Source organism: Solanum stenotomum, chromosome 3 (genome assembly GCF_019186545.1).
Source record: "Solanum stenotomum isolate F172 chromosome 3, ASM1918654v1, whole genome shotgun sequence".
NCBI lineage: Eukaryota > Viridiplantae > Streptophyta > Magnoliopsida > Solanales > Solanaceae > Solanum > Solanum stenotomum.
Genome location: NC_064284.1, coordinates 54,654,268 through 54,670,407, shown reverse-complemented (window position 1 = coordinate 54,670,407; position 16,140 = coordinate 54,654,268). Strand labels below are relative to the sequence as shown.

Sequence of the window (16,140 nt, the reverse complement as noted above, 5' to 3'; positions counted from 1 at the left end):
ACTCTCAAAATTCTATTGTGCCTCATAAAATGGGATTTAAAAAGTAACATATATTATTTGAGAATGATCTAAAAATTATTATAAATCATAATAATTAACAATTTAAAATATTTAAAAGACATATAAAAAATTGATTTAACTCTTAAACATAAAAAATAACATATGTTATTTAAAAATTACATAATTAATTACAATAATTAATAACTTAACATATCAAACAAGACAAAAAAGGCTAATTTTTGTACTGCTTGTGTGACATAAATTAGGATTGGGATGATTTTAAAAAAATTAATTTTGGTTATACATTATAAAATAGCCGAAAAATTAAAATAATATAATATTTAAAAATAACCTGAACTGTCCTGTTGACAACCCTTATGTTACTTGTACTCTATTTATTTTTACTTCAATTTAGAAAGATATGTTTCATTTCTACCTTCAATCTCATTGCTACATTTATTTGCTATTTGAGATTGAAATTAAAAAGACAAATATGTTTCTAAATTAGCTCACTTATGAGCAAAATATATTATAACAATCTTTACTAATTTTTTAACAGTACATAATATTAACAATAACATAATTTTAGCCCTATTGGGCCAGGGCAACGGCCGGTCTTTCTTTACTAGTACATATATGAAAAGGGAAAAGCACACACCTCTCCATCAACGCATGTGCTTCCCTGAAAATAACATTGAACTCAAGGGGCATTTCGAACATTTCAGCATCACATATTTATATTTTTGCTGCCTCAACCTTAACGCCTCCTTCTATGTGAAGCACCGCCACACACCTCAATTTCTCCCTCTATTCTCTCCTCTTCCGCTCCAATTCCGTTTGCTTTTTAGCGGAGTTAGCAACTTCGTTCTTCATTGATTCTAACAACACCTTCGTCACTTCGTCTTTTCTTGTTCTCAATTTGGCTACTACCTCAAGTAAGTTGTTTGTGTTCTAAACCCCAATACTGGAAAATACCATTCTCAACTCCAACCCCAACCCCAACCTCAACCCCTCCCATGCATTCATCTACAAAAAAAAAAAAATCAATTCCAATCACCTCAACATAAATTATTCATAAAAAAATCACAGAAATGTCCCAAGAAAGAACTGAAAAATCAATTCTTGATAACCCCTACAACTTACACCAGTTGCTATTAATTTTGCAACTAGCTTAAATAATATTGAAATCCTTTTTGGGTGTGAAGTAAATAATCAAGAATTGAACTAGGTCTTTAAAAAAAAATAAACACCCCAGATAGCTGAAACTTTGAAAACGACTGAAAATGAAAGTTCACTTTTAAAAAATTCAAACTTTGACTGATTTCAATGATTTTGGAGGCTTTCCACCTTCTGATTTGTAAAATTGAGAGAGAGAAAACAATCGGAATTGGAAGCGGTAAGGTGAAAATGTGAAGCTGTAGAATCTAATGTTTGATCGGAATTTTTTTCAAAAATTGTGCAAAAGCAACACACACAAAAGTGAAACAGATGAAAGGAGAGAGAGGAGACTAAGGTGGACTATGGAGAATTAAAAATTAATATTAGTATTAACTTTTTCCCCTTTTTTTGTTTTGGGTTGGAAAAAACAAATTAATTTTCATTTTAAAAAAGAAATATTTTACTTGTTAGACTTTCACCCATTTATCATTAATTACATATTTAATTTTTTAGTTTACAATTGACTAACTAATGTTGTTTAGACACAATTAAAAAATATATTGCATAAATCAGTAAATCTTTTTGAAGAGAAAATCTTAATGAAAAATGAATAATCAGAATTATCATTTAGTAATATTTATTAAAATATTTTCTCTACGCTGAACAAGGTATTTTGCAGAAGTAAGTTTTTTTTCTTGTATTTTAACATGCATCTCAAGGCTTTAGCTTTGACATATTTAAATTTGGTTGGGTAAATTCATTAATAAAAAAATGAAGTATTTCCTAAATTAAAAAATGATTATCAAAATCTCTAGGGAAGAGGAATATTTATAAGAAAATTTAAGTGCAAAACTACTTGCTATTGAAACAGCTGAAGATATTTGTGTATTTAGGCGTAAACGGTCTGGGCTGCTCCGAGGGATTTTCTTGTTGGTTACACTACTGTACAAAACTATGGTGTCAAACTCTTTATTGCGAAGCAGGACTTCTCTCTTTTTAATGTGGTCGATCGCTTGGCATAACAATTATGTCCCTTATAAGACGAGTATTTCTCTATATTCTGAAGCTATCCTCCGACAATCAATGAGCTCTTCATGATTTCGCATCTTACACCACTTCTTTCCATTGAACATCGTTGTAATATTCTTTTTTTAGCACATCAGATGCAAATATGGTAAAAAAGGAGGCCTTTATCACTCTTCAAACTGTTTTTGCCTCTTAGTTGCAGAGGAACTTTGTGATTGTTGTACATTTTTGCACCACAGACGCTCATGTTGGGCCGGGCAACGCCCGACTGTTTTTACTAGTATACTTATAAGGGAAGAAAAAACACTTATTTTTCTTAATAGGAAGTAAAGAAAGAAAAGAATTTCAAGAAATTTTGTGTATATTTGAGTGCGTGTCTATATATATATATATATATTCGAAACCTACTTTTTCTTAAAGAAAAAGAACCATAAATACATATACATATATACTTATAATAAAAAAACACAAAGTGATTGTCTGTATCGATTTTCCGGACATTGAGACAAATGAATCATAAGAAATTTATGGTATTCTTCAATAAGATTATTTTTTAAAACTGATTCACAAAAAGACCACTTCTTCAATAAAAGTATTTGTTTATCTTTCTTTTTTAATATTTTTTTAATAAATAAGATAAAGTAAATCAATAGAAAGAGAAATAAAAAAGTAAAAAATAGATAAATAAAATTATTAATTCTTAAGAGGTGCTTACGTGAATGTGCTTTGCATAAATATCTATAGACAGAGTAAAAAGAAAAATAAAATGCCTTTAACCAATAATTAAGATGTATAAAATAAAAACTCGTACAAATTAAATATGAATGCGTTGATTATGTTAAGAGTCATGATTACTCGCTTGAATAAACAACAATTCATTTCAATGTCAAACATTTCGATTTTATTTAGGTTGACATATCCTTGTTTCATAGTTACTTTTGCTCCTTCACGAGCATTTGTCTGTCCAACGTAATATCCTCTTGAAGAATTATATATCCTTGCCCGTGAAATCATTCTAGACATTGACATCAATTAAGATCTACTTATTTCTTTTTCTAATCTTTTTCTTGTGCTTCTTTATTATGTAATTAATGCATATTTAAAAATTAAAATTAAGAATTATGAAGGTTGGAGGTGGAAGAACACACAAATACATATTAAGATTAAGATATCTAATAAAGAACAAAATTATAGTGAGAGATGAAATGTTGATTAATTAAATTTTAAAACTTTTTGAACTAAAATTATATAAATGACAATTGAAGAAAAATTGATCCAGAACCTTTTTATTTCTTAGGAGAAATAATAGTTTGTCCCTATGTTATTATGTTGTGATGGTTTTGATCCTTGTGTTATTAGACTAACATATTTAACCTCTAATCAAATAAAATGTGTAATTTTAGTCCTTATACCTAACTTGATGTTAACACCGTTAACTTTTGGCTCTTCTTTTTTATTATTCTTAAACAATCTTCAACTCTAGTGGAATCTGTTGTCGTCCTTTTAACTTTTTAAGTTTTCTAAGTTAACACTTTTTAAATAATTGATCACAGTTTTTTTTTGTAAAAGATTGGAAATAAGAACAAATGGAAAAGTTGTGATTCAATTATTAGAATACATATCCATGGCCCCAAAATAACAAAACTGTGTTGTCCTTGCATTGGTTGCCATTAACATCATAATATGGATATTCATCAACGTAGTGTCACGACCCGATTTATCACTTCTCCACCCTTAATCAGAGATCTCGTGTTCAAGCTCTGGGTATGGAGAAAATCCTGTTGGAGGTGTCACCCCCAAATGTGTCCTGTAGTGCGGAACCCAAATTTAGTCAGAACTCTAATACGACGTCAAAAACCACGTGAAAAAAAAGGATATTGAATCTGCAATGTTTTGTGATTTTATTACTTTTTGTTTTGTTCATCTACTAATATTTGAGTGTTTGACTTCAAATTATTTGTTAATTAGAAGAAAAGAGACGTACAGAAGAAATTTGGTGACATTATTGCTTATTTTTTTTATTATTATTTTAGTTTTGATCAAAAGAATTTATTTTTTTAAAAAAAAAATATCAGAAGTTAATGGTGTTAAATTTAAGTCAGGTATAAGGACTAAAATTACTCAATTTATTTAATTAAAGGTTAGGTATACTTAGTCTAATAATGCAAGGACCAAAATCACAATAAGCTAATAATACAGGAACTAAAACTATCATTTCCCCTATTTCTTACTCTTTTTTTGGTTAAAAGAGGAGATATTATATCATAATATTATGTATCAATACAAACAAACGTGGCTGCATTATGGCTAGCATACGAGATATCAGGCCATATAACTTGGTTACATTTTAAATTACATTGAGGCTTATAGGCTTGCAGAACATAACTTTTTACTTTTGTTGCTTCTAGTATCTTCCAAACAAACCACGGTGGAACTCTCCATCCTCAAAAAGCTTGTCCAATTTCGTCTTCTGGCCTTCTTTAGCTTGCAGGTCCGCCACTTTATTCTTTCCTCGAGGCTCATATCTGATTGGGGGGTTCCCCATTCTATGGATCAAATTCTTGCATTCATTTAAAATATTTGTGTGAGTATCTCTTTCGTTTTGAAGAAATTAATTACCTCGAGTGAGTCAGTTGCTATCTCCAAGTGTTGAACCTGCAATTTTTCAGTTAGAAGAAGTCCATATAATAGGGATGATAGTTCAACATTTGTTGACGAGTTTACATTAATTTTTACACTATAACCAGCTATTCAATTCCCATCGGTGTCACGCAAAACACCATTGCTGCCCCTATTTTTATGTTGTGGTTAAAAGACCCATCTATATTTAATTTATATCATAGTTCGGTGGATCCCAACTAACAACATCCTTGTTTTCTGTATTACATTTTCTACTCATGTCCTTCCCAGTTAAGTGTATAAATTTTATGGTTCTCTCGTAGGGATTGGTCATTGGGATATTGTCTTTAGTATTGTTATGATAATTGTGGTTTCTAGATAGCCATATATTCCAAATATAGAAGGTAAGGCAAGGCTCCAGTCTAATTTGTTGTTTATAATTCTTTTTTTAATCTTATGACAACTATTAAGCCAATCAACATCGTTTGAATCTGCTATCCCCCTGATTTCATTCAACATACCTAAATTGCCCCAGTATTGATGGACGTTATTGCAATGTAAAAAGATGTGTGTAATGGTTTCGAGCCTACTACACATAACACAAAGAGGTTCAATATTAATACCTACAGAATTAAGGTAATGACAGGTAGGTAGACGATTATGATCACAGAGCCACATGAAATATTTGATTTTGTTAGGACAATTGCTCCAAATCCAGTTGTAATCCTTAGTGTTCTGTATGATCTTACTATGATTATCCTTAGTGTTATGTACGGTCATACTATGATTATCCATGGCATGTTTATAAGCAGAACTTGTAGAGAAAAAACCATGAGGTGTTAGGGACCATGTGAGGGTATAAACTGGATTAAGGTTTCTGGGTATATAAATGACTTTGATATTATTTTCCACCTCCTTTGGTATCAATAGTTCACTCATTCTGTTTTAGTTCCAAGATCCATCAACAATAATATCACTGTCATAACCATCTCATCTATTGTACGAGGCCCGTTAATAATGTGGTGCAAAGGCCTACTATTGGGTATCCATCTATCTGTCCATAGTTTGATATTTTTTCCATTACCTAGATCCCAAATAGTACATTCTTTACAAAATTTTCAACCTAGCATAATACTTTTCCAAGTACTGCTAGTGGTTATTAAATGTTTGTCTATGGTGTTAAGATTAGTATTTCTAGTATATTTATTAATAAGGAGGGCAGCCCATAAAGTTGTGGGATTTTTATATATTCTCCAGGCTAGTTTTGAGAGCAAGGCATCATTTTTTAACTTGCACTTTTGAATTCCTAAACCTCCTTCCCCCTTAGGTCTAGTAACTATATCCCAGTTTAGTAGGTGTAATTTCCTTTTAGAGTCGGTAGTACCCCATATGAAATTCCATTGCAAACCACTATAAGAAAAGTGTTGATTACCTTGGGATTTTTCTAGGGATAATACAGTAAATCCGCAGGTAATCAAATTACCTGCGAATTTTCTTGCAAAATGAAATCCGATGGAAAAACCTTCGTAGGTAACTCTTACCTGCGGATTTATACAATCCCAAAGTAATTTACTTGGGGAATTTAAATCTGCAGCTGTGTTACTTGCGGATTTATCTGCATAACTAACGAAAATTCTTGCGAATTTTTTGCTAAAATTTCTTATAAAACGAAATTTCTTGCAGATTTTCATAGAAATATTTCGCAAGTGATTCCCCATGAAGATCCCCAAGTAAATCCATAGGAGTTTGGAGATGAAATTTTTTGAAACAAAAGGAAATTTCTTGCGGATATATATGAAAGTATTGCTCAAGATAATTCCAATGAAAAGAAACCCGCAAAAAACACAATTCACGTCACTTCACTCAACAAAAAAATAGAATTCATAATTCATAATTCATAATTCCTATGAAAATAAACCTGCAAGATCAATAGTATATGATTCTTAAACATACAAAAACAAAATACAACTCAAATTTGAATCCTAAATAGTACCATCAACTATCTCAATCCCCATTTGAAGATGATATGTTATAATGGGCAGAACCACTGTCATTCACGTTACCATGGGCAGAACCACTATAATTCACGCTATCAGAGTCATCACCACTTTCATTCTCATAAGCTTGATTGTCTTCTTGAGATGATTGTTCATTTGAAGATGATGCGTTGTATACATGCTTCATCAATAAGTCCAATTCCCTCCTCATCCTCTTATTTTTGTGACGCTCTTTCTGCAGTTGAGCATATAAGTCAACATTGGAAGCATTTACCTTTGGAAGCATTTACCTGAGCTTTAATCATCTTATCAATTTCTCTCGATAAAGCTGATGTTGATTGTTTAGACGATGACTTTACAGATCGACCCAGGGATCCAAGACCTTTAACTTTTCCTTTTTTCTTTCCACCAACAGATTGCACCCAGATATTCATTTCTGTTAATTGAGAAGGTTGACCAGCTAAATTAGTTTCTCCTTCCGTAGCTGATGCACTTTGAGAAGCTAATAATTCTTGTTTCTTTCTTTCAAAAGTATTCTGCATCAAAACAAGTTATTTGAGACAATATTTAAAGGCAAATCTCTAGCTCTCACTATTAACTGGCAACCATCAAAAGCAATATACTTGTCAACATTGATATTAACGAATAAAATATGATTACATAATGCATTAGTGCATGACATTTTTTCTTATTCTTTGTACTTGGAAGTAAAAGTATCGAGATGTTCTTCACTTATGATTTCTTTCACTTGGAAGACAACTACATCTACCACTAGTATCAAATAATTATAGTAGAACGGGGTCACAGAGAAGACAATTCTAGTTTTCCAAACAGTTGGAAAATAAGGCAATTTTTCTCATAGTTATTGGTTCAAAGAACTTTAAGATTATCAGCAAGATCATTTCATTTCTAAAAAGCTGCAATGTCTAGGTCACCTGCCGCGCACACCTTCCTTATTTAATCGGGTACTTGCTACCTCCCACCAGTTTAAGTACCGAAGAAATCACCTAGCACTTTGTCTCTGCTGGAATTTTCACCCTGATTTTCCATGGTTTTCATTCACCGCTAGGCCACAACACTAATTGGCTACAACAAGATCATGCCATCTTCTTACCAAGATATTTAACATAATTTAAATAAAATATTTAATCTACAAAAGAATAGAGCGAACGAATACTTACACAAGCAGTTTCAACTTTCTCATTTATACATATGAACAGAGAGTATATACAGCTAGCCCAAATATATTAATATCCTACCTACTGAAATAATCTCCAAAGCATTCTAATATGAGAGCACACACAACATACATATGATGTATTAACTGAAGCAGAGGTCTAAAAAGAATGAAATCGTAAGCTAATTCTCATAGATGTGTCAATCGAGTACTTTTGACCTTTCGCATTCTACTCATGGTCCAACAGACAACTTGGTTAGGAAACGGAATATAATCACGAAATGACTTGGGTTGAATTAACTGAATTTCAGGTTGTTCCATCAAGTAAAGAAAACGGAATAAGGAACACGATCCAACATCAAGCAATCACATCACTAACAATTGGAATATAATCACAAAATGGCTCAACAAAACTTGATTAAAATAGAAAGAACGAAGCATTTTCGTCACTCTAAGCAAGAGCACCTACATTTAAGGTATCCTGCAGACGCTTGGATACCTCAACCATCCCAGAAAACAGAAGCCCAAACTGCTCCACTGGTTGTTTTAAGCCAGAATAAAATCAAGACTTACCAGATTTTAGTGAATCAGTTCCACATGATCTCTGCGGGGACCTTTTTCAGAAATCAAACTACAAGAACAAAAACTGAAAGGTGCAAAGCAAGCATGATTTTTCACTCTCTTTCGTACAGTTCAGAATAACTGATGAATTGAGCAAGGGGAAAAACTGATGAACATGTAAAGAAAAGATGACAACAAGTTGTACTAAGTTTCAAGATTATGAATATATTCGTACTTCTAATTTTAGCTCTCTGTCAGAGTGTACTTGACTCTATTACTCATTTGTAGTTATCCTTAAGTGGTTAACATATAATTCATGTGTTGATTCCTCTCTAATAAAGTATGAACTATGAACAATAATAGACCAAATAAAGTATGAACTATGAATATATTCATACTTCTAAGTTAAAGTATATAAGGCAAAAGTTGAAGGAGCTGAAGCCGCACTTAAAATTGCTAAACAATAATAATTACAGAGGAGCCATAGAGAAGACCCAACTCATCAGACACTATTTAAATGTAGTACAGTCCAGCAGCCACAAGTGACCAAATTAAAGGAGCAGCCACAAGTGACCAGATTAAAGGAGCAGTTGAGTTAAAGTAATAGTCGAGATGCTAGAACAAACATCATTTGTAGGATATTAAAATTCAATAATCTATAGAGAAGAAACATAATAAGGACATGCACTCATCTTCTCCAATATTGGTGGAAAGTTTACCCACCAACCAACACCTATATGTATGGGTGTGGGCTGTAGCAATCTATTTGACGATTACCTGAAGTGTGCACAGTTGATCCAAACACCGCTATCATAAACAAAAAACTAACAACATAACAAGCACCTAAGATGAAATACAGCTAATGAAAAAGAAAAAAGAGTTAAACTTAACACCGCAACAATCATATGCCAAGTATTTAAGCGACATATTTGATTTGCAAGAAAATTTCACTCGATTTTCATCCAAACTAAATTAGTAAACAAACATTTACAGATTAACTTCACAAAGATTGAAATTTGTAGATTAACCTCGATTTTTGGGTAGATTGGCAAGCAAATCTTCCGATCTATAGTCCTTTACTTCGGAAAAATCTGCTTGAAGAGAAGCATGAGATCTGCTTGGAGAGTTTTGAGATGAGCTTGGAGATGAACTTTGGATGAGCTTGGAACTTGGAGCTACACCCGATTGGAGCTTTGGAAAATCAGATCGTTTCCACCATTGCTTCTGCATGTAAGTTTTGGAGAGAAGCTTTAGTGGGTTTTGGAGAGAAGCTTCAGTGTAAAGTGAGTTAGAGATAAGGAAAATGAGTATAATGGGTCTTACAATCACTTTCCAATTCCTAAAATTTTAATTGAGTTTTTAATTGGTCTATTATCCAAAAAAATAAAAATATAAGTGTAAAAAAATCTAATCATCTAAAAGATATACTCCGTAAAACTTACTAATTATTTTTGGAATTAGTAATTTAGGAATGTCTAGGTAAATTATTTCTCATTCCTAAATTCCCAATTATTTCTCATTCCTAAATTTTGGTCTAATAATTCCTAAATTCCCAATTATTTCTCAAGGTAATAAAATGTCTAGGTAAATCCCCATAAATAATTTTTTAGACAATCTAGAATTTTCCTACAGATTAAAAGGATTTTTTTTTAAAAAAAAATTGGTCCATGTACCTAGGGATTTAGCTAGAGATATTGTTCCTGCGGATATATTTCCCTAGGTAATTTTGCAGGAACTAATTTAGTGCAAAATGGTATCAACTTTAGTTGCGAAATTTGTTGGGAATATAAGTTTCACAGGTAATATATTCTAATATTGAGGAATTTAAAATTTTTGCAAGAAAATTTGTAAGTATTACCTGCGAAAATTTTCTCCAGGTAATATCCCCATGTAATTTACACTTTTCTAGTAGTGAACGATCTACTTGTTTGGAGATGTTATTAGGTAATTTTATATATTGCATAACATGAGTTGGAATGTTGGTTAGGGAAGATTTGACTAGAGTTGTGCATCCCGACATATTCAAGAATCTGGTTTTTCATCCTGCAAGTTTTGTTTGCAGGTTATCCAAGATGAATTGGTAGTCCCTTTTCAAAGGTATTTTATGGAAGATTGGAAAGCCAAGATATTTTCCAAAGGATTCGCTCAACTTTATATTCATAAGATTCGATATATCATCCTTAATTTTTTGGGAGCAGTTATTAGAGAAAATAATTTTTGATTTAAGGTTATTGATATTTTGGCCAGACCCCTCACAAAAGTTCCCAAGGGTGTGTTTGATAACTTTACAGTCATTCAATGTTGCTTTAGACATTAGGACTAAGTCATCGACAAAAGATAGATGAGAGAGAGGGGGACCATGGGTCGAGATTTTTATGGGATTCTAATTTTTTGCATCAATGACTTGACTAATATTATGAGATAGAACTTCCATGCATAGTATAAAGATATATGTTGACATAGGATCTCCTTGTCTAAGTCCCCTTGATGGTTTAAAGAAATCGGTTCTTGACCCATTTACAAGGATAACGACATTACTTGTGAATATGCAGGACATTATAAGGTTTATAATATTAAGAGGAAATTTAAAATAGTGAAGAATGTATCTTATGAAAGACCATTCTAATTTGTCGAAAGCCTTTTAAAGATCAATTTTCATGATGAGGTTATCAAGCTTTCCTTTCATTTTCTTGAAGTGGTTAATGATTTCTTGTACGATGATAGCATTATCAGTAGCTTGTCTATTTTTTAGGAAGCTCGTCTGATGGGGCCCCATCAATTTTTCCATTATCGGTCTTAGTCTTCTAGAGATTATTTTGGTTATGATTTTGTAAGAAGTGTTGTAGAGGCTGATAGGAAGAAAGTCTTTTTAAAGTTGTAGCATTTTTACATTTTGGAATCAAGCATACATGTGTGCAGTTTATCTTCAGGAACACGTTCTTGCTTGAAGATCTTTTTACAGAATGAGATCATCGAGGCCCCTACAATATTTCAGTAATTTTGATAAAAGAAGGGGTGAAGTCCATCTGGTCCCGGAGCTTTGAAGGGTTGAAAAGATCTCACAACATCAAGGATTTCCTCCTCTATTGGTTCTTTTCCTAAGTATTGGCTATCATTCAGAGAAAGACTGATTTTTCCATAAATCAGTGGGTGGTTTCTAGATTTTATATGACTATAACTAAATATATTTTTAAAATAGTCAGTAGTGTGCTGAATAATGAGGTTTTGTTCATATATCCAGGAGTCATCATCTAGTTATAATGATAAAATCTTATTTCTCCTTCTACAATTTAAGGTGAATGTGTGAAAGAATTTTGTATTAGCATAGCCCTCATTTAACCAATTTATTCTAGATTTTAGTTTCCAAAACTCCTCTTTCATTTTCAGAATAGTATTATATTCTTGTATAAGATTTTGTTCGAGGTTTATTAGGAATTGACTTTCAGGATAATTTTCAGATTTTTGTATACCTTGTAGTCTCCTTATGAGCTTATTCTTCTTATAGAAGATATTCCAAATAGTGAAATCTCTTTCAAGCTTGTTAATTGACGTAGGGAGATTAGGATTATTATTCCAAACAGTTTGAATAATATTAACAAGTTCAGGGTGAGAAGACCACATAGATTCGAATTTAAAAATGCGATCCTTTTTAAAGTTGACATTTTTTAGGAGACTAAGTAATAACGGACAATGGTCTGAGTGAGTTCTAGGGAAATGGAGAACTTGGGTGTCCGAAAAACTCATGAACCATTCATTATTAGCAAAAAAATGGTCCAGTCTTTCAAAAATGAGGGCATTTCTATTTTTAAACCTTTTATTTAGCCAAGTATATTTACTACCTTTGAAACCCATGTCTATAAATTCACAATAATTTATAACATTCCAGAAGTCTCTCGTGCGAGGGTTACTTAAAGCATTCCCGCCTTTTTTTTTCTGAGTTAGATAAAAGTTCGTTAAAATCCCCACCTATAAGCCACCATCTGCCAAAGTTATTTTTGATAGTTTGGAGATTTTGCCATAATATTTTACGCATATTTCGATATGTACTAGCATAAATACAACTAAATAACCAGGAGATATTTGTAACACTTACCTTGATCATGGAATGAATTTCTTGTTCAGTTGTAGCAATTTCATCTAGTTCTAGCACGTTATCATCCCACAGCACAACGAGACCTCCTGAGTTTCCTACGGCTGGAACCTCGATCATTTTGTTAAAATGAAAGTCATCAAGTAAAACTTGGTGATTCACCATTTTTTGTTTCCATCAAGGCTACTAATGGTGGCTTATGCCGATCCAACAACAATCTAAAGTTCCTTCTAAATTCAGGTTCATTTCCTCCCCTACAATTTCATATTATTAAATTCATGGATACGTTCAGTTGGGGTGGTGTTATCATCGAAATGTTCCTCATGGATTCTAACAACGATTCCTTGTTTCTCATTGTTGATTTCATTATCAACACATAACTCCCTATCTATGAGATGTAAGGGCTTCTGATATCTATTAAGCTTTTTAATGGATTTGATGGACAAATAGGGATGTATTTCTTTTCGAATTTTTCCTTGAATATTATTGCTTTTATCTCTTCTAACACAACTATTTCTCTTCTTATCTCTCACATTAGTTCTAGAGTTTTTTCTACTTTCTGGGTGTTCATATTCATCGGTATCAACGATACTAGTTTTATATGGGGTGTTATCGAGGGTGTGTGCGCTTTGTTGTTTGACACAAGTGTTCCCTGCTCTTCATCGACCTCAACTGGGTCATAATTGGGTAGAAAGGTTCGTTCCCCTGAGGTATTCCCTGCGTCTGCCAACAATTGCTTAAAGGTTCTATGTATCGGATGCTCTGGAAGATTTGTGAATAAGCTAGGACAATCATTTGGTGAGGCGTTTCTATCTTTGGATTCTTTTATTGGAGCTTCTAGTGTTCCTGAGATATTGGAACTAGGAATAAAGGAACTATTGGCTCTAGTATCAATGAGGTCTTTAAAGTCAAAGCTATTTTGAGGGGGTAAGATATCAGTTTTAGTGGGTGAGATGACTGATGTATTGATAGAGTTAATTGAAGATATTTGGCTTTGGATTATGGGGTTCTACCTTTGTCCAACGGAGCATTGTAGTCTAATACTTTTTCTGTCAGTGAAGGGTCATTCTCCTGGTGATGTGGATGAAAATTGTCCCCTAATGATGGTCTAATGGAGTTAGGTTTTATTAGTGTGGGGGGTATATTGGTCTTCTTAGGTGAGGCTAGAATAGGGGCCAAAGTAGCTGTAGTAGGGGGTAAATTATTTCACCTTTGTTAAGTCGGTCTGATTAGCTATATTATTTTTTTCATTAATTTTTATGACGTCAGTATTGAAGATAGAAGATGTATGTTGGATCTTGTCCAGATTTTCCGGTGTGTATGATTCATTTTCGATTCTAAGGGTAATGGATCCCTTATTTTTAGCATCCAAAGCTGAAATAGAATTTTTTTTTCTGTATTTGTAAACTTGAGAATCAAGGTACTTACCTGTTTTGGCATGAAATAATTTAACGTTTATACCTGGGTCATCGTTCTTGTTACTCTGTGTTCGTCTTCTTATCTGTTGTCTCCGTTTAGTGAAGGTTACTGTTTGCCAAGGCACTTCATCCTCTCCGGTGCTCAATTGACTCATGCTTTTGTCTTCTTCTCTTTCCTTGTCCCTATTTGGTTGTTCTTGAGGTGGCTGTTTGCTTATACAATTATGTACTGTGTGCCCAAGTACCCCACAACCAGTGCATAATAATATGCTCCTTCATATACAATGGGTTGTCTATGGTATCCTATGTAAACAAACATCTTGACCGGGATACCAATGGGGACTTCGACGCATATACCCGCATATCGTCCTTGTAGAGTGACTGGAGTGCATACATCTGTTTTAACCAATTTTTCAATTTTTTTACCTACTTTCACTAATATTGAGCGGTCGTAGAACTCAGTGGGTAGTTCTGGCAGTCTAATCCATATAGCAGAGTATGTTTCCATGGCTTTAGAGACAACGAAGTTTGGGTGCCACCTTTTAAGTGATAGAAAATATCCGTTAATAAACCAAGGACCCTGTTGTAGTGTTCTTTGTAGAATTTAACAATGTAATAGTCATGTCCCAGGTCAATTAATACAATATCCTCTGAAACTCTCCACAAATTGGCTAGTTTACTTTTTAGATACTAGTCTCACGGCACGTGCGTTGCACGTGTGTATCCTATCATATTGTATACAATATTGTAAAATAGAATTAATATTACTAAATTAAAGCTTTGTTGTAAACAATTATAATTAAAAGAATATAGGACAAGTGACTATAAATGATTAATACAGATTATCATAGAGTTACTTATTTTTGAGACCAAAATGACAAGATAGCATTGATACTTTTCAAAATACATTCAATTTTTAAATATGGGAGATAATGACATTTCTTTTGTAGAATTATTTTTTACTTCAGTCAATTTTATAAAAAAGTTTAAGCAACAATATAGAAATAAATATCAATATAATAAAGGTCACCAGAGGCATTCCTCTTGACGTTATGACCATAAATGATGGACACCATTTAGGTACAATTTTTCTGTTAAATATCCATATTTGAAATTTAATATGTGCATGACACTAATGACGATTACCATAAATATTTTAATATTTTATCTTTATAAGTGATATGTCTTTTAAAAAAATTATTACTCAACTAATATTTGAGTAAGACTATCATAGAGAGGTAGTTTTACAAAAAAAACGTACTTCTATAGTGAATGTCAACACTGTTATAAGTAGAATGTTATAGAGACAAAAAATATGACATCGAAAATTAGTTCTAAAGAAAATTATGAGATTATAGTGAAATGTTGTTATAACAAATTATAGTTAAATAGAAGTTTGAGTGTATGTCAAATATTTAGTTTGACAAATTCTTTGTTTTATATATATATATATTTCAGTAGCATGATTTAATTTTAATATATGAACAACATCACCTATTGTGAAAAATATTTCATTTCATTAAGTTTCTAACTTATCTTTACAAAATTGTAGTCTTCTCCTTTTTTCTGTCGCATGCATAACATATAGTTGTTGTCTAATGAAAGTATCAAGTATCTTATAAAAATTGTATGGTGATAAAAAACATTAAAATTTTTCAATAAAAAAAACATATGAACAAAGGTTTAAGTATTATTTATAGAATTTTTAATTTGATTCAAGATAATTTATCAACCACCATTTTCTTATCTATTTTTATATGGCTAGTAAGGAGCATATCTTGCGACATAACATTTTCTCAGATTAAAATGAACACAAAATATCACAGGAAATTCATGCATAAAATAATTCATACACAATATAAATATAAAATAGAAAAAATAAATTGAACAATTCATAGCCAATGAAGAAGGAAGACGAAAAATATATGTTTATGCTATATTTACTCTAGTGTTTCATTTTTTGAAATCCCAACACTTTACTTTCTCAGTTCAATTTTACTTACATTTCTATCAAAAAATAATAATTGTTATCATGGCTATATTATCATATTATAATTAAAAGTAAAAATCTATTTTTGAAATAGTGGACTAAAC

General features: G+C 32.0%; 1 protein-coding gene across 1 annotated transcript; it reads right to left on the bottom strand.

Annotated features, from left to right (window-relative positions):
* Positions 1-6,691: 6,691 nt before the first annotated feature.
* On the bottom strand, positions 6,692-9,840 carry LOC125859731 (uncharacterized). The gene is given in 3 exon segments (XM_049539544.1): positions 6,692-7,089; positions 7,091-7,336; positions 9,567-9,840. Coding segments are annotated over 2 exon segments (426 nt in total). The 5' UTR covers positions 7,235-7,336; positions 9,567-9,840; the 3' UTR covers positions 6,692-6,807.
* Between the last annotated feature and the right edge of the window lie 6,300 nt (positions 9,841-16,140).